Source organism: Antedon bifida, chromosome 7 (genome assembly GCF_963402885.1).
Source record: "Antedon bifida chromosome 7, ecAntBifi1.1, whole genome shotgun sequence".
Taxonomy (NCBI): Eukaryota; Metazoa; Echinodermata; class Crinoidea; order Comatulida; family Antedonidae; genus Antedon; species Antedon bifida.
This window is the reverse complement of record NC_136232.1, coordinates 25,480,624-25,500,739: the sequence shown is the minus strand read 5'-3', so window position 1 is coordinate 25,500,739 and position 20,116 is coordinate 25,480,624. Positions and strand designations below refer to the sequence as shown.

General features: G+C 32.5%; 3 protein-coding genes across 3 annotated transcripts; 2 read left to right on the top strand and 1 right to left on the bottom strand.

Moving 5' to 3' along the window:
* Nucleotides 1–21: 21 nt before the first annotated feature.
* LOC144848749 (tubby-related protein 4-like) lies at nt 22–9,253 on the bottom strand. Its single transcript, XM_078705642.1, has 13 exons — nt 9,035–9,253; nt 8,275–8,585; nt 7,873–8,001; nt 7,499–7,660; nt 5,842–6,028; nt 5,566–5,694; nt 5,100–5,233; nt 4,700–4,924; nt 4,344–4,584; nt 3,791–3,936; nt 3,331–3,562; nt 1,662–2,635; nt 22–1,160 (listed from the first exon to the last, which is right to left on the bottom strand). Exons 2-13 carry the CDS (start codon nt 8,524–8,526, stop codon nt 1,044–1,046), a joined length of 2,928 nt encoding a protein of 975 aa, XP_078561768.1. The 5' UTR covers nt 8,527–8,585; nt 9,035–9,253; the 3' UTR covers nt 22–1,043.
* Nucleotides 9,254–10,567: 1,314 nt separating this feature from the next.
* Nucleotides 10,568–14,176, top strand: LOC144848186 (tripartite motif-containing protein 2-like). The gene has a single exon (XM_078704897.1). The coding sequence runs from the start codon at nt 10,591–10,593 to the stop codon at nt 12,721–12,723; it is 2,133 nt and encodes a 710-aa protein (XP_078561023.1). The 5' UTR covers nt 10,568–10,590; the 3' UTR covers nt 12,724–14,176.
* Nucleotides 14,177–15,048: 872 nt separating this feature from the next.
* Nucleotides 15,049–17,252, top strand: LOC144849025 (tripartite motif-containing protein 2-like). The gene has a single exon (XM_078705978.1). The coding sequence runs from the start codon at nt 15,049–15,051 to the stop codon at nt 17,182–17,184; it is 2,136 nt and encodes a 711-aa protein (XP_078562104.1). The 3' UTR covers nt 17,185–17,252.
* Nucleotides 17,253–20,116: the final 2,864 nt, after the last annotated feature.

Below are 20,116 nucleotides of genomic sequence, written 5' to 3'. Positions count from 1 at the left end.
AATCAACACATTTGAAAAAAGTTTTCAAATTAATAATTTACTGAATTTAATATTTTTGTTGCAATAACGACGGTACTTTACCATGCAGATAGTACATTTATTTAGTAATAAAGTTTTTACATTCACTCATAAAATCACAATCTAAACATATAAAAATATATAATATCGTATTCCCTAATATATCCGAGAACTGACACGGACAAAACATTTAAAACTGCATTGGAAAATAACTATTATAAGCATACACTCAAGTACGAAAATAAAAACTTAAGGCAAGAATCCATTCACATGGTATCCATAGTTACAGTACAAATTTTAGACTGAATAATTCATAATTACTTGGCTTCATTAATTCATTATGTAAATACAAAGAAGGTTAAGAACTCACCACCACTCTCCTTTTGTATACCATAGTGGCTTGTTACATAGAAACTTATAGAGAAGTTCTAAGGTTTATATTACTATTACTACACACTACTACCCAATTTCGATTAAACAGGTCATCCAACACCCCCACCCGCTCCCCCTGATGAGACTACAGTGCTTGTTATAACAATTTTACCAATTGATACAAAATTATCAATAAAATACTAATTTCAATGCAACAATAACATATACACCATGTGCACTAAAAGTAGACGAGGTATGGAATTTTTAAAATAGTCTGTACACAGGGAAGGAGGAATGAAGTCCTGAAGTTAATCTAATGGCCTATCTTCTTGCATTGTAAATTTTAAAATGTAGGTGGACTGGCCTCAGACCGACTGGGTTTTTGAGAAGAAATCTTAATCATTAAATAAAATACATATACTGTATAGACAGTTGAACTTTTGCTTACACAGAAACGTGACTACATTTACCATCGACGACTACAGTAGAGGACTTCTGTACCATAAAATTGGACAACATATGCCCACTGTACCATAAAGTTTTGTTGTAAAAAAAATACTTCAGGGTCCAACAATCAGTTAACATGTATGACCAGAGTACTATCAAACTGGGTAACATATTTACTTGTGGGCCAAACAACTGGATACATTCATTTATTTGAGTCGTTGAGTTATATTTGCCAAGGCAACAGCAAACGCTTGTATTGAAGAGAATGGATACTGGAAATCCAAGGTATAAGCATGTCCATCGATACGACCGAATTGTAACACCTAAAATAAAATAAAATTGAAATTCTTTATCAATAAACATCAAATTATTAAAAAATATTACAATATTTAAATGGTTTGTTTTTAATAAATGTGGGTAAACAATTTGCTTCAATAAAAAAAAATAGCTTAAAAAAAACATCAAAAAAACATAGGCTGCTTTCTTATTTCTAAACATTATATCATATTCCACCCCACTATTTATTTAAAGGACAACTTGATCGAGGATCATATTTTTACAACGTATTAGGGATGTACATATGATTTCAGAACAATCACGAGATTAAGGATATCACCGCACGCGCTCGCCGTACAGCCGTCGCCGTAAATTGTTTTTACGATTTATTTACAAAGTGTGTTTACTAGAAATTTTCGCCATTTGCACCTGTGACGTCACAGCAATTTGCGATGGTTCTGAAATCATATGTACATCCCTAATACGTTGTAAAAATATGGTCCTCGTTCAAATTGTCCTTTAATTTAAACATCACAGTAATTACTTACCTGTTTGCCATTATGTTCCACTTGAAAATTCTTAGCCGATTCTTGCGTCACCCTGCCGCCAAAGTCCAGCTGATACACCTGCGTGTTCTCGTTCCAAAGGGGCGCTTTATTATGCATAAAATGAACCTCAGCCTTACTTGATGAATACTCTTGTATTAACTTAGCTTTCTTACTGACCTTTGACCCATTGTTATCTACACCAACGCATAACAACTCTTCAAAGTTCTGCGACGTTGGCTGCTGTGCTTTTGCGTTTAGTTCAACCGGTTTCTGCGTATCATCAGGCGTGGCTTGTAAAGATGATTTCAACTTTATATTATTTACATCGCCTGGTTTTGTGTTTCTAAATGGAATGGGGTATCTTTGTTTAGCTACATTTGATGCGGTATTACCGCTGGCAATTAATTGTTTCGTTTCCGTGGTATCAATCTCGACATTATCATCTCCTGCCGGATCCCCAACAGGAAAATGTGTTTCATCCGGTAACAGACCGTTCGTTTTTGACGTATGATCTAAACAATTATTCCTCTGTTTATTCAATGTTTTTTTATGTCCGTTTACAATTCCAAGGTGATTACTACATACGTTACTTTTTGTTTGCGCCCATCTCTCCTCGCTGTCACTATCCTCTAAACCAAGGTTAAGCTGTGCATGCGCACCATTTTCAATCACCTCGTCACCATCGTCTAGAAACGCTGCAGTCCGTAAAACTCTCTGTGAGGATTTTGGTATTGCACCTTGTTTTATATGTACAGATTTGTCCGTTTTTTTTGTCGGTAATAACACCTTATTTACACTGCCTGTAGTATTGTCTTCATAATCACAATAATTCTCTGTCGATTGTCTTTCTTCTTCTTTTGTTTTTGAATCTCCCTGTTTTTTCCTTTTTTCAAAATTATTTACAGGAGCTACCGTTACTTCTTTTAAAGGTGTTTGCCAGTTCTTAAGGTCTATTTTATCATTAATTGCTTCATCTAAAAAAGAAATAAGTTAAATCATTTTAATGAATCTTTTTATCATGCATGAGATAGCAGAATCACTAAATTAGGTACTGCTTTATTATTTAATTCGGTATAAAAACTTACAAGTAGCAGCTGTATGGCTAAAAACGTTGTATTTACAAAAGTACTGTACAGTTTAACAATAAAAAATGCAATAAAAACAAATAAAAATGTACAACAATATCTCTCTGTATCTCGATTTGGCTCTATGTATGAACTATTGTTTAGCATATTTAGCTTCTACACGTGGCTTGGGTAGAGAAACAGATTGCGCCGTTACAAATTCTATGTAGAGAAGTCATTGTGTCGATTGTGAAAGAGGAAAAAGCGGTTAGTAGCCTCACCTTGCCAGGAAGGTTGAAAAACTTTGTATCAGAAAGATACTACAATACAGTTAAGGTTCGTTGACCTTTTATCTCAAATTTGTATGTTTAGGGATGGGTGATTTATTTTAAATCTTTCGGTTCTCGTATTGAAATGTCATTATGTAGTGCCTAAGATGGTCATAAGGATATAGTTAAAGCACCAATACTAAAGAAATGTATGTATAGGATATGCTTGTGTGCAGGAAAGCCTTAGATTATTACACTTAGATATTTGTATATGTTTTACCAAAGACACAAACATGTGGTGATAACAACAAATAATTAGTAATGATTTGAAATTACCTGAATCATCGTCATCATCACTGAATGAATTCAAACTTAGTGATGTATCAGTGTTTTGTTGTAACTGATCTGTCAACTGTACCAACGCTATACTCATCTGTCTTGGTTGTAGATGTAGTAGACTTGTCTTGTAGTTCACTTGACCCATGTTAGCCGGTAGGAATGACGCTAAACCGTGGATCTTGAACTTTGTACCCCATATATTTGACGTTACCGCAACCAACTTCTCATGCTTAAATCAAAACAATAATACAAACACAAAATAAGTATTTCATTCACTTAGATAGGAGATTTTTAATTTTAAGTGGAAGTGTTTCCCTTAGCCTGTATGTGATTAGTGAATACGGCCACAGAAATGTGTCTCTTTACTAGGAAGCCCTGAATAGGAATTAGTGTTACTGTGTAACATATATAATACATATATAATATATTGCGCCTTAAATGACATTGCTATACTAACCTGTGGCAGATTGTCTATAAATAGACTATCATAGTTGTCTTCCGCTATATTGCCATTTGTGTTTACATGCTTAGTGTCATCAGAAACTTGAAAGCATGAATTGCTTACAGACTTGTTATCATTTAAACATCCTTGCTCATCATTATCTATGATAATAAGGAAACAAATTTATTATGATTATGATCGTATCAAAATCACCATTATCATTTCTATTGTCACAATTGTATCATTCATCTTCATAATCTTCTTCATCAAAATCATCCTCTACTTTGTCATTATTATCTAGATTATCATCATCAACTTTATGCTATCATTACATCATCTTCATATTTATTATCTTTATCATTACTATCACAGTTATTAATTTTTTGAGATATTTTAATAATAAAAAATAATATCAAACATTTATAAAGTGCTCTTTACCGGAGTTTCACAGCGCAGCATGAAAAGAATAACTATTGAAATAAGTGAGTTTTTAGGAGAGATTTGAATTGAAAAGAGGATGGAGTGTAACGGATTGAACGAAGAAGAATTATACGACATCAACACTTACTTAACTTCACATCGTTTTGTGCTTTTGGATCATAAATAACAAACTCAGTACACAACTTGCTGATCCTACGTCCTTTTAGAAGGGGTACTAGACCGCCAAGGTATTCCAAAAACAGGGTGTAACATGGGTTGGAGTTGCTAGTCTCTTCACCGGTTTTCACCATGGTGCAATGAAGGCGTTGGTTATTAGGCGGTGGTTGACTTATAAACTCACGAAGCTTACACGGTTCTGGAATGCATCCCTAAAGAGAATAAATACATTCATTATTTAGAATTTATTTCTGTCTGATAATATTTATTGTCTAAATATTATCAATAAAAAGAAACATACAAATTTGAGATAAAAGGTCAACGAACCTTAACTGTATTGTAGTATCTTTCTGATACAAAGTTTTTCAACCTTCCTGGCAAGGTGAGGCTACTAACCGCTTTTTCCTCTTTCACAATCGACACAATGACTTCTCTACATAGAATTTGTAACGGCGCAATCTGTTTCTCTACCCAAGCCACGTGTAGAAGCGGACCGCATGCCACAAATATACGTTTATCGTCATGGCCCCATGTGAGTGCCGAAAGAGGATGCTGAAATTATGAAAATCGTATCAATTTTAATATTGTTCTTATATATAGAGCCGATTCGCGATATTGTATCTAAATTTGTCCACTACTATAGGCAAATTCTGTAATACTGTATTACTTTGAATATATTTCTTTATTATGTGAATTGATAAAATAATGATAAAGACGTTGCAATTACCTGTGAATTAACATCTAATGAGAATCGCAAACGGCCGTACACATTATAAAAATGAACGTAGTTGTTTTCATTTTGTTCCAGAACCCCTCCCACGGCTAAGAATAACCCACATTTACTCCACTCCATTACAGTATCTAAAAATGTAGTAAACATTTATCTGGTTATATAATATAATCAACAAGTTTAAAAAACGGCCAGAAGTGATGGTCATATTTCAAGGAGTCAAATAATCTTCATTAAAATTATTATTTTTTTATATTTGGTGTATGCCAGACTTGCGTAGCATCCACTTACTCTACAACACAAAATTGGTTTGAAATGTGCTTTTACCAATGTAATTAATTACAGCGAGTTAGCTTTTATCCACATTAAGGTAATTTGTGAATGAAAAGGTTACTTAGTTTTCTCATTGAAATAATTAAATACTTAAATACTATACAAATAACGCATAATGATTGATAATTACCTTTCATTCCGGTCCTGATTAAAATAGGTGTAATATCATCATGTGATTTCATTAATTGGATATCTCCATTTCCTATATCAACCGCCATGATAGCGGGATGCTTTTTACTACTGCGACGTTTTGCAACATCTAAGAAAGAAAAAAGAGTTTTGGTGAATGCCGATTCTTATAAAACATCTAAAAAAATGTTGTTGCATATATTAAATATCACCAAATAATGTAATGAAGTATACTATATAATCTATAAACAACAAATTATTATATGTGTCAACTTACTACTTTTTTTCCGTCTTCTTTCAGGTTTTTCATCTGATTCTTCTTCAATAACATTTATCATACGAAATTTTTCTACAGACCACATGATTTTCCTGATTTCACGATCCTCGCATAACATTGATTGCAGGACAATAGCCCCATGGATGTCCATGATCATTACTTGACCACTGTTTGTACCAAGAATGACCTGCAAGATGAGTGTACATTATAATATAGAACATTGCTTAATTACTGTAAGATATTAGTGTACATTATACTATAGAACATAATTGCTGTTAGATATTATTTTTATTTACAATGTCATTACATTATAATGGCTCTACTATTGTATACCGAAGCCTCAAACATGTGTAAAGTTCATTGTGTGGTTAAAATATTGAAAAACTATCAATTGTTAGAGAAAATGTTTTACTATAGTAAGTACTAAATTGAAAACTACATTTCCAAAAACTTTGTAAATGATGACATTTTTTTTTTAGAGGTACTGTAAGTACAAAGTATTCAGTGATTTGTTAAAATTAATACATACTATTAATAGTATAATTTATAACCCCTTATTGACAATATGCATAGAAAATGTAATTGGAATATTATTTTCCCATACATTTATAATGCAACTTGTATGCATGACAAAAGAGGATTGGATAAAAAATTACCCGCATGAGAAGCTCCAATTAAAATTTGTAAAGATTTAATTAATTAGCGGAAGCATTGTACTTAATGTAAGGATTACGTTCTTTTAGTCTCTACTGAGAACAGCTCATAAACACACAAGTCATGTTTAAGTAGTTCTTATTATTGGTTTCATTAAATTGCAATAAGTCCACTTCCCGGGGGAGCTACTCCTATCATAGCGTGCCAATACCACACTCCCCAGGGGAGTGTTGCTATCATCCTCACTAATTGACTATCTTCCCAGGTACCCATTTACCTACTTAACTCATAAGTTCACAGATATTATTTTGATTTGCTAAAGGTCACTAACAAGTGTTTGAAATAAGTTCAACTTTTGACCTCCTCTTGAGCTTTTGATGTTTTTCTGTTGTTTCATTTGACTTCACTCAGCTACTATCGGCTGTGAGCACTCACTGGCTAAACCCAGGAGCCTCGAATTCACTCAGTGCCGTAACGGCTATGAGCACTCACTGACTAAACCCAGGGGCCCCATAGTATGAGCAGCTCCAATGTGCTTTTAGAGTACAAACCAGGGGCCTTTGTCCCCTGCATTACGCCACTGACTTCACTATATATTCTATACTATATTTATATACTATTATTAATTAACTCATTAGTGAGTGGTTACCTTTTTGATGATTTTACCAGTGAAATGAATGTCTCAATGGTCAGAAAAGTTCAATAATATTGTTGGTTTTATTAAAATTTAAAATCATTATAACAGACAGGTATTTTTTTTATTACTTGATGATTATGATTACTATTATTACTGTTTGTATGTTGATAATAAATCAATATTTTTAAAATTAATCATAAAAATATAAATCATACTAAAATAAATATGACAAAACAAATGTGATAAAATGATGTTTAAATGTCACAAAAGTACATGATAAAAAAACATAAAAGAGAAACCAGAAATAAATCAACATATTAAATACCAAGGAGGAAAAACCGAAAAGAGTTTTAACGTCAAGAATACCTGTTTGTCATCTGGTGTCCATGTTCCACAGGTCAATCTACCATCTAACTGTAGCATAGATGACCAGTAGCGTTGACCAGCCACTGAGCCTACCAATACAAATCCATCTTTATAACAAATCAACGCTGTTCTTCCATCATGGCTCCATGCAAAGTCACTCACCTAAAAATAACGTATTTACATAGGAACTTAAGCTTTGAATTGCCTATCAAATATACCAAATTTATGAAGCCCTGTCTACACTATCAAACTAGCAAAATATGGTAGTGATATAACATCATCATGTCCATATATGGGCACATCACATTTTGTTGTCACATCAAGTTTGATAGTGTAGACAGAGCGTTAGGAATAGTAATCAAGCTATGTTTTACCTGACATGCACGATCATTGACCAGTTCTATTGACCATCGTCCTTCATATTTAATCCAAACAAAAATGATTCCATCAACATCGCATGTTGCTAATTTTTGGAAAGGTTCATTCCAACGTACTAATACTACCTGCAAAACGAAATGTACAAAACATGATTGCGAGTTTTCATTAACTGTGAATAATAGGGAAAATGTGTTTTCTTTATTGGAATTTCAATAACTCCCATCTAAAGCTCTGTCTGCACTATAAAACTAGCTTGATGTGTCCAAATATGGTAGTGATATGCCCAAATATGGTAGTGATATGACATCATCATGTCTATGGACACATCAAATTCTGTCACATAAAGTTTGACAGTGTAGACAGGCTTTACATTAAAAAAAAATAGCATTTGACAGTACCTCGCTATTGTGACCTCTTAAATTAAAATTTGTTCTAGTTGGAGAGTTGGTAGATTTCTTGCAGTGACTCGTGGTAAACGTTGTGCCGATAATTCCTTTTGCGTTTCCACTTGCAAGCCAGCCTTCCGACACACATCGCTTCCGTACATGGGTCTTATCTTTTTCGCTAGCAGGAACCGCACCCTTCCACGATAAAGATCGAATACAGCAGTCACTTCTTGATGCAGGGTTTTGTTCCAATACAGCATACATGGTAAACAGGAATGATTTTAGGAACCGCTTTATTCGCGTTTATTTAATTGATTTCTGTCCTGCAAATATAAAAGATGTTTGTAAAAAAATAACAATAGGATATTATTAATAATACTAATTTAGGCCTACTACACAGTACTAAACTAGGCCGAGCCTAGTAGTATAATTTGAATGAAAAAATGATGGCAAGCTAAAACAATATAAAAAACTTCACATTTTTAATTAAATAGAGTAGAGAGGTCGATATTTCTATCGGATATGCTCTTTTCTGGTATGGCATGGGCTCAACTAGTTAAAGCTACAAGTACATATTTATCTCTGCAGCCTAGGAACCTACCCTACAGCCTAAAGGTAACACTATATGGGGCCTACTAGCTTAGCCTAGGTAGGACTCCTACCTACCTAGCCTAGCTAGGCCTAATAATTAAACAAGAGGAGATTGGAACCTGCCCTCTTGGCCAGCCTAGGCTACATTTTTCATTAAAATAACACAAAATATATTACTAACGTATTGGTTTGTCCTGTATTTCAGTGTGATTCATAAACAAAAGGAGATAAACTACCATACAATCATACTTTATTATCATTCTCGCTAGCCTAGAGGTGTCGAATCCCATTCATTGCGATGTCCTTTTAAGTGTTCTTTCAACCGTGGAAAACAAAGAATCGTCCTCGTCGTCGGCCTTGCTGTGTGGCTGCTGCTCTCTGATCTCGCGACGACGATCGACGGTGATGAAATGAGAGAAATATAAAACGCAGGGCGCCCTCTCTAAATATCTACGCAATTAATTTACTTTAAAATAATTTTTGGTCAAAGTGAATAATGATGTGACATTAAAATGCCATATTAATAAACTTATATATATTTTTGCATAATTTTTCAGGGGGACACTATAAAGGACAACATAATCCTAATCCTACAATAAGCCAGTCCAAAAATATTTCTATTTATTTGTAAATAATTTATTTCTCAGTAAAAGTAAGAAAATAACAGGTTACAGTAAATAAAAAAAAAATAATACATTATTTTATAATAATAATTATAATAAAACAAAAATAAAAGTAGTAAAACGAGTAATGTGAGACCAACAAAAAATGTATAATACATCTAAATTGTAATTTTAAAAAGCATTCTGAAATCAGCTCAAATGGTGTCACTGTCTACTTTTTTGGAAGGGTTGTCTTTTTTTTCCACCCTATAAAACAACTTTCTAAAAACCAGAATAGAGTGGAAAATTCCAAATGATCGAATAGAGTGGAAAATTCCAAATGATCGAATAGAGTGGAAAATTCCAGATGATCGAATGGAAAGATGGCTAAATTGAGGGCAGCAGACTATTTAATATACTGTACTGTATACTGCTTTAGTCATTCTGGTACCGGATACCGGATACTGTGTACAATATAAGGAAGTGGATCCAACTGTACAATACAATACAGGAAAAAGTAATGGTAGAAACAAGTAATCAAAAAGGTAAGAAGACTGTTTACTTCCCTTACACATTTTTTAGAGAGAAAACAATTTCATTCAATGTAATTGTACCAGGAAAGGTACAATTAAATGTTTATACTTACCTGATTGTTCCATATTATTATTTTATGGCCTTTGGTATAATAATATATAAAAGGCATATAATAGGCCTATATAATAATATAGGCCTACAGTTGGGTACTGTTATTTATATAGGGCATTTTTTGATTTTAACAAAAACAAATGGCAATACAAAAATTGTGTGAACATTCTCTCATACTGTAGATCTAGATGAGAAGATAGCAATTTGAAAAAAAATTATTTATAACCATTCATGGTATCACTTTCCAACCCTTATGTAAAATCTTGTTCACTCAGCTCCAACAGGGCGGGGCTGATTTTTTCCCTTTCTTGGAAAATCTTATTTTCTTTGAAAGCCATATCGGGCTCACTTCTGTTGAATGATCAAATAAAACAATAACAAAATTTAAAAATAAAAATTTCAGAAATAAGTATCAGTAGTATAATTATAAATGGAATTTAGCATCATATTTATTACAGTACATTGATGATTGTTCACAGGTTAATCCAAGATGGCTGCCAGTAAGGTGAATAAGTTCCTAGAAGACATCAACGAACATCTTGAATGTAGCATCTGCACTGATCAACTTAAGGATCCAAAAACTTTGAACTGTCTACACACCTTCTGTATGACATGTCTAGAAAAATGGGTGACAACTAAAGGGACACTCACTTGCCCCACATGCTGCAAAACATATCCAATTCCAGAGGGCGGGCTTCACAAGCTTGCACCGAATACATTTCTAAACAACATACTTGAAACTGTTGAACACTTTTTGGAAAATGACGAAAAGACTGTTTGTGTTTGTGGGATGGGTGAAAAAGTGGAAAGTTACTGTCAGGATTGTAAGGAGTACATATGTTCCATTTGTTGCGCCAGTCATAAAGGAATCCCAGCTTTGAGAAGTCACAAGCTATATTCCATGAATGACATGAAAGAAATGAGCCAAAAGGAGATTACCTCATTGCATCCTTCACAGTGTCTGCTTCATGGTGAAATTTTGGAATATTACTGTCAAGATTGTGAAGACCCAATCTGTATGAATTGTACAATCTTGGGCCACAGAGATTGTGTAGGGAGACAAAAGCCAATAGCAATTTCAGAAGCATTCAAAACATTAAAGGAAACTTCAGTGGAATTAGAAAAGGATGCCTATACTTATACAACAGAATTAGAAAACAGCTTAAAAGAGGTTCTAGAGGTTGATACAGAACTGGAAAAAAATAAAGCAAAATCTTTGCAAGATATTGAAGAGTATGTACAAGAAACCATCAAGACAATCAAAAAGAATGGAGAGGCAATGGAGAAGCAAGCAAAAACAATTTATGAAAAGAAAAAGAAAGAGATTGATGAACAAAGACATGAATTAAGACAAACAGTATCTGATGTGAAGACGAAACTGAATTTACTTCATAAATTAATGAAAGGCAATGAAGTATCAGCAATGAAATTAGGTAAAACGGTAGTTAAAGGACTGGCAGACAGAATTAATGATTTACCAAAAACAGACAAAATTGATGACGGGCAAACTGACTTTTGTCAAATCAAACAGCAATTTGTTCAACTACAAGAGTTCAACCCTGAAAATTTAATAGATGTGACAGCCGGGGTGATAGCTAACTGTCTAACATTAAATGGAAATAAATCTGTGATAGAAAATGAAACCATTGTAATAAAAGTAAGAAAACAAACGGAATGTGAAGTAGATGCAAATCAACTGAATGCAACATGGATAACACAGCAAGGACTGGAAGAAGTAAAGTTTGAAGAAGATAATGGAGAATATGTCTTGACCAAAAAAATTACAAGCATAGGAGTTTGTAGATTAGATGTGACAGTTAATGGTAAATACATCAGAAATTCACCAATGAAAATCACAGTAGAAAAGGAACTAATCAATTCTATCAACCTAGGCGTGGTTGGTCAAGATGTAATAAAGTATAAAGATGATTGCTTGCTAGTTTCATGTTGCACAAATGAAATACTTAAGTGTAAGACATCAGGAGAACACATTGGTAAAATTAGACTACCAAAAGGTACGCAAGTTTACAGAATGTTCAAAATGAAGAATGGTAACATAGCATTCAGTGACAATGTTAGGAAGTGCATTACAATATGCACAATGGATGGTGAGGTGATTAGAACATTTGGTCATGGAGTATTGAAATTTCTAAGAGATATCTATATAGATGAAGTGTCAGATGTTGTGTATGTAGCAGATTCTGATAATGGTACAGTTGTATTGGACATTGGTAGTGGACAGGTCATCAATAGATGGACACAACCTAATACTTATGTTCGAGATGTTACTATGACGAACCAAAGACAGATTCTCATATTGGACTCGCGTCATGGATTACTACTAGCTGGTAATAATGGAAGACTAATCAAAGTTGTTGTTGAAATATCGGATAATGTTGTGTTTGGAAAACTAACAAACCCCAATGCAGTAGTAGTTGATAAACATGATAACATCATTGTATCAAGTCGGTACAATGTGCAACTTTTTGACAAAGATGGTAAATTCATAAAAGTGATTGGTGAAATAAAGGGTTCATTAGAAATATGCATCATTTCACATCAGCCGCGAAAAATTGCTGTAACAAATCAGTATGACAAAACATTGCAAATACTTAATTACTAAAACATAGGAATATGTTTCCCTAAAAGTGTCTTTTAGAAATAAACTTTGTTCTTCTGAAGAAGTTTGAGTGCTAGCAGATTAAAATTACAGTATATTATTATCCAGTGTTGAGATTCAAAGTTTAAATGGTTGAATTGTTATATTACCTACACAGATGAACTTTTATACTAATTTATTAAAAACGCCCTTAAAATCAATCTTTAAAATTATTGCTCCAGGAACAACAATTTGGACGGACAGATGGGCTGCCTACAATCAGATCCAAAATCAAGGATTTGACCATGGTACTGTAAAAAATTTATTTGAGTCAATGTGGTCAAGAGTCATGGCTGAAATGAAGGTGCAACAAGGGCCAACTAATCCAGAATTGATCCCTGAGTACCTGGCAGAATATGTGATCGGGAGATTTGCTGTCTCGGCATTTTACAATCTGTGGCACAGATATATGCTGTTAATTAACGACAAGGCAGTCTTACATTTTTCCGCTTTCTATACTATTGATAAGAAGAAGAAAATGGAGAATATGTCTTGACAAATATAAAGATAATTGCTTGCTGGCTTCATGTTGGACAAATAAAATACTAAAGTACAAGACATCAGGAGAACACATTGGTAAAATTAGACTACCAGAAGGTACGGAAGTTTACAGAATGTTTAAAATGAAGAATGATGACATAGCATTCAGTGACAATGTTACGGGGTGCATTACAATATGCAATATGAATGGTAAAGTGGTTAAAACATTTTGTGAAGGAGATTTGACAAATCCAGAAGGTATCCATGTAGATGAGGAATCAACTGTTTTCTATGTAACAGATTCTCGTGCACGTTGTACAATGGTATTTGACATTGGTAGAGGTCAGGTCATCTATAGATGGTCACAGCCTGATACTTATGTCAGAGATGTTACTATGACGAACCAAAGACAGATACTCATATTAAATAAACATTGTGGATTAAAACTGATAATAATGGAAAACTAATCAAAGTTCTTGTTGGAATATCAGATACTATTGAAGGTGCAAAGCTAATACTCTCACAGGCAGTAGTTGTTGATCAACATGACAGTAAAGTTATTTGTGAGACAACATTGACAGATGGATTATGCATCATTTCACATCAGTCACGGAAAACTGCAGTAATAAATCAGCTTGACAAAACATTAGAAATACTTATTTACTAAAACATAAGAAATATGTTTCACTATATAGTACCTAGGAAACTTTACAAAAGTATCTTTTAAAACATAAATTATATTTAAAAAGCACTCTTCTAATTCTATAGAATAAATGATATTATAAATCTATTCTTCCTGAAGTGAATTCTACCATGTAAAATATAACTCCTACTTATCTTATATACAATTTCTTTTATTTAAAATACAAATGCAGCAAGCAATATTCTACTTTTGAAGTTTAGCATTTTGTTTATATTAAAGAATTTCAACTGCATAAATACAATTTTATACAAAATTTTGCCTAAATATTATCATCTTGGTAAAATAAATTATTGTCATCAAATTTGCTTTTAAAGAAATGCAAATTATGTGTTGCAAAGCTGAATTTACTTGCATCTGTGCTGCTTTTGTAAATTTGCAGACAATTATTAACTACTAAGAACATTTTTTTCTGAATTTGCATTTTTCATTAAGAAACATTTTGAATAAAACAGTTGTACAAGGACTTACAGTACTGGAATGTTTATGATTCACTAACAATTGTAATAAACTCAGTAGCATCTAAATATCAGACTAAAAACAAATATAAGTTATCTATTTGGTGTTTGTATTGAATGGACGATGAAGATATTAACACATCAATTCTAAAGTCTAGTTTACATAGGCTATTTAACCTTTGCACACAAACGGAAAAATTATCAGCATATTCATGATTCTATTCACCATAAGCACCTACTGCAGAAGGAAAGAAGCTCATCGGTTAAGAATTTCAATTTAAAATTCTATAAAACTACAGGTATTTTGCACTATTTTTTGTAAATACATTTATGTATTATTTGTTAGTATTTCTTTTTATATATAATTGCACTTGTAGATACACATGTCCTGATTGTACCTCTTGTACGAGGGTGCGAGTCTAACTGTTTGTTCTACTTGTATGTAGTTTCATTCCACATTTTAACACGGAGGTCATTATCTTAAACAAGTCACTTTTTACAACAATTAAATAAAGCTCTTTAGTACTATACAGACAAATTTCAACTAATCAACTTCAGTGATATCAACATTATCATATCAAAATTATACTTAATAAATAATTACAAATCATGATTTCCAAATATTATCAACTGTTCACAGATTATTCCAATATGGCTGCCAGTAAGCCGAATAAGATTCTAGAAGACATCAACGAACATCTTGAGTGTAGCATCTGCACTGATCAACTTAAGGATCCAAGAACTTTAACTTGTCTCCACACCTTCTGTTTGACATGTCTAGAAAAATGGGTGAAAACAAAAGGGACACTCACTTGCCCTACATGCTGCAAAACATATCCAATTCCAGAGGGCGGTCTTCACAAGCTTGCACCGAATACATTTCTAAACAACATTTTAGAAACTGTTCAACACTTTTTTGAGAAAGAAGCAAAGAATTGTGTTTGTGGGATGGGTGAAAAAGTGAAGAGTTACTGTCAGGATTGTAAGGAGTACATATGTTCCATTTGTTGCACCAGTCATAAAGGAATTCCAGCCTTGAGAAGTCACAAGCTATATTCCATGAATGATATGAAAGAAATGAGCTCAATACAGATTGCATCATTACATCCCCCACAGTGCGAGGCCCACAGTGAACCTTTTAAGTTTTACTGCAAGGATTGTGAACACCTAATCTGTGTGAGTTGTACAATCCTAGGCCACAGAGATTGTGAAGGGAGACAAAAGCCAATAGCAATTTCAGAAGCATTTGAAACATTTAAGAAAATTTCAGAAGAATTACAAAAGGATGCCTATACTTATAGAAAGAAATTAGAAAACATCTTAAAAGCAGGTATATCTACTCATGTAGAACTGGACAAAAATAAATCAAATTGTTTGCAAGACATTGAAGATTATGTACAAGAATCCATTAAGACAATCAAAAAGAATGGCGATGCAATGAAGAGGCAAGTAAAAACAATTTATGAAATGAAAAAGACAGAGATTGATGAACAACTGAATGAATTAAGAAAAACTATTTCTGATGTGGACACAAAACTTGATTATTTTCATCAACTATTGAAAGGAAATGCAGTATCAGTAATGGAATCGGGTAAAATGGTAGTTAAAGGACTGACAGACAGAATAAATGATTTACCGAAAACAGACAGAAGTGATGACGGACAAACCGACTTTTATCTAATCAAACGGCAATTTGTTCAACTACAAAAGTTCAATCATGAAAATGTAACAAAAGTGACAACAGCTGACCATTTAACATTACAAGCAAATGAATCTGTGATAGAAAATGAAACCATTGTAATAAAAGTAAGAAAACAAAGTAAATGTAAAGTAGATGCAATTCAACTGAATGCAACATGGTCTACACAGCATGCACAAGAAGAAGTAAAGTTTGAAGAAGAAAATGGAGAATATGTCTTGACAAGAAAATGTACAAGCGTAGGAGTTTCTAGATTAGATGTGACAGTTGCTGGCAAACACATATTAAACTCACCAAAGACAATAACAGTAAAAAAAGAACTAATAAATTCTATTAACCTAAACTTTGAAGGTAAAGATGTACTTAAGTATAAAGATGATTGTTTGCTGGTTTCCTGTTGGACAAATGAAATACATAAGTATAAGTCATCAGGAAAATACATTGGAAAAATTGTACTACCAGAAGAAACAGAAGTTAACAGAATGTTCAAAATAAAGAATGGTAACATAGCGTTCAGTGATGTTGGTAAGAAGTGCATTACAATATGCAATATGAAGGGTGACGTGGTTAAAACATTTGGTCATGGAATACTGTCAACTCCACAAGGTATCCATGTAGATGAGGAATCAAATGTTATCTATGTAGTAGATTCATACACTTGTTGTATAGCTGTATTTGACATTGATAATGGTCAGGTCATCCATAGAGATTGCTTACAGCATGTTAGGTCCAGGCCCAGATCTCTCATAGATGTCACCTTTACAAATCAAAAACAGCTTCTCACATTATCAACACATCGTTTTGGATTAAACCTCATTGATGGAAGGCTAGTGAAAGTTCTTGTTGAACAATCACAATTTTGGAAAGTTGGAAACGTGAATGAATCACGTGCAGTAGTAGTTGATAAAGATGATAATATTATTGTATCATGCAAATATCATATACAAATCTTTGATAAAGATGGTAAATTTATAAAAGAGATTGGTAACATAAGGAAAAGACATGGAATATGCATAATTTCACATCAACCAAAACAAATTGCTGTACTAAATCTGATGGATAATACATTAGAAATATTAAATTATTAAACAACATTCTTAAAAAAATATTCTAAAATATACATTTATATGTTATTTTTTCATACTTAGACTTAATGTTACATGGTCAACTTTCTGTAATAAATATGAAGTTGTGCAATGCAGTAGGTGCAACTAAATAATTCTTCTAAAGTTATCATTGAAATACTTGTTGGTCTAATGATCAGCAACTTACAAAGTTTATTAGCTTATTAAACACTGTACTGTATTTGTAAATTGATTTGTTTTTTCATTTGGGTAAAACAATTTTCAATGCTTACATTTTATTTGGACTAGACAGGAGTTAATAAATATTCTGCATATTTAAATGAATGAAAATACAATAAATGTTAGCATGTCAGAACTATTTTCACCTTTAAAACAAATACTATATCATATTGTATATATATGTCTATCTCTATGGAAAAATAAACTTGGTAATATACTGTACGCTAGTTTGGAATGTTGTATTTTGTTGTGTCTTTTATTTTCTATTTAGCCCTGTGTTTCCAACATGGTTTTGTAAATATGCTTGCTTTTAACAGATTAAATTATCTGGTAAACACGTCTTGTCTTTCTAGATAGCAAAGAAGTTTATCTCACAAAGCGCCCTCTAATGCTTGGAGTCAATGAATTACAGAAACAGTACCTTTAAAAAAAATGAAAATAATATAGTTCCCTCTAATTTGGTTAAAATTCAAGCAAAAGAAACTCAATTCAAGGTTGATTGCATGAGCTGTAAATAAAATGTATGTAGCAAACTATAAAAACTTATCCAAACAATCTTATCAAATCCAATATTTGATTTTTAAATCACCTAGGATACACATGTGCATGTTTGTTTTCTGAGATATTATAAAACATAACAAGGCCAAAAGAAAGTAAATGCAGATTAAATAAAATTTGCTTTAAAGAAATTCACAATAAACAAAGGGTTACTTGATGCAAATTTTAAATGCAAAGAACATTTTAAAATTTACCAGGATCTGTGTTATTCTGTGTTACCAACCTTTCAATTAAGCTTGTGCACTGTATAAGTCAATATGAATTTCATTTTGTTATAAAAGGCATTGTAAAAGTGTTGATACTGCTGTTAAACATTTGTTTGCATACTTTTCAACCATGCTGCTAACAGAACCATCACTGAAATCCACTTTGTCTATAGTCAACATATAACTGTAATAGCAAAGTTGTGTGACGCCATGGTGATTTGCTATGTTGTTCTCTATTGAATGGGATACTAATGGTACAGTGGCATTTAACATTGGTAGTGGTCAGATCCATAGATGGTCACAACCTGGTATGCATGTCATGGATGTTACTATGACAAATCAAAGACAGATTCTTATACTACATTTGCATCATGGATTTTAACTCACTTATTATGATGGAAGGCTAATCAAAGCACAATTGCTATAAGTATAATAGATCAATATAACCGAAGCATTGAAGATATTCAATTACTAAAGCTGTGCAATAATCTATGAACCATTGAAATCAATCACTCTGTAACAATAACACTTTTCAAAATTTGTCTAACAGTATAGAGCGCCCTCTCTAAAATTACAGCTGCCAGGTGCTATTTTATATTTCTTTTTACTGTATTATAGGCTTATAATTGTATTCCCTGTGTTAACAATATTGTACTGTATTTTTAGAAATTCATATCCAATATCATTCCACAAAAATTATTTCCAAAAATTTTAATTTGCACACTGGTTGTTATATATTTTGATTTTTTACTAATATTTTTTAGTTTAATTATCAGTGACAGTATAACAATTTATGTCAATATTAAATACAAATTTGCCTGTCATGTTGAGTGAATTCATTTATGAATGTGTATTCTAGAACCTCTTAGCACTATGTGTAAAATATACAGATATGTTAATTTTGTAGCAGTTTAGAAAGTGTGACAATTGAAATAAAATAATTTATAAATGGAATTGCAATAATCATATTACTGTTTCTAAACTTTCTTTTACAACTCTACAGCATACTAGGAAAAGGTCTGCAGTTATAAAATATTTTAACAACACTGTATCATACAGAATCCTAGCAAAAGGTGTAATGTTATACCAAGGAGTAAAGAATACATGGTTATACAATCTATACACAACTTTAGTTATGCCATAATGGTTGCCATTTCTATTCTCTCTATTGAATAGGTTGATAAATTCTATAGAAAAGTCTAGTTTTGTGTGAATGAACAAATTATCAAAGTCTTTATGTTCAAGTCATATATAATAATACACGAATAATATAATAATAATAAAAAGGTTATAGGTCAAATGAACACAATATCAGTAGTTCAACTGTTCAGATGACTGAACATCCCACTACTATATAAGTCTATTTTACATAATAAAAGTATTTTAGACATAATTTATGAGGAACTTGATTCCGTTCACTGTTGGAGTTGGAAGCTTCGGCTTATCATTTAAGAACTCTATTTCAAATTTGGAATTAAGGTATTTTTCATTACTTTTAATTAATAAATACATTTATGTACACATTTTGTACTCATTTTATTATTAAATACACATTTGGATTGTTGTACCTGTTGGATAAGGGTGGGGCATAGAGATATTATAGTGAATATCTCTATGGGTGGGGTCTTTTCTACCAACTGTACATTTGGAAGCTATTTTTCCCTATATTTTATTTTTTCCAGACATCCACAATAAAAGCCTATTGTCACAAGATTTTAACTTTTTCATTTAAAACTATGAACATTGCATGTTTGAATCTAACTATAGTTATCAGCGCAAGCTCGGTGGACTAGAGGTATGAACCCCATGCTCGTAATCTGGAGGTTGTGAGTCACAAATACAATTATGTCACAGTAGTACAACATTGGTTTCAACTTGACAATAGTTATAGTTAGTTAGTTATTCACAAATAGCTATAGTGTTAAGCCCAGCTGCCGGTAATTACTTGCTAT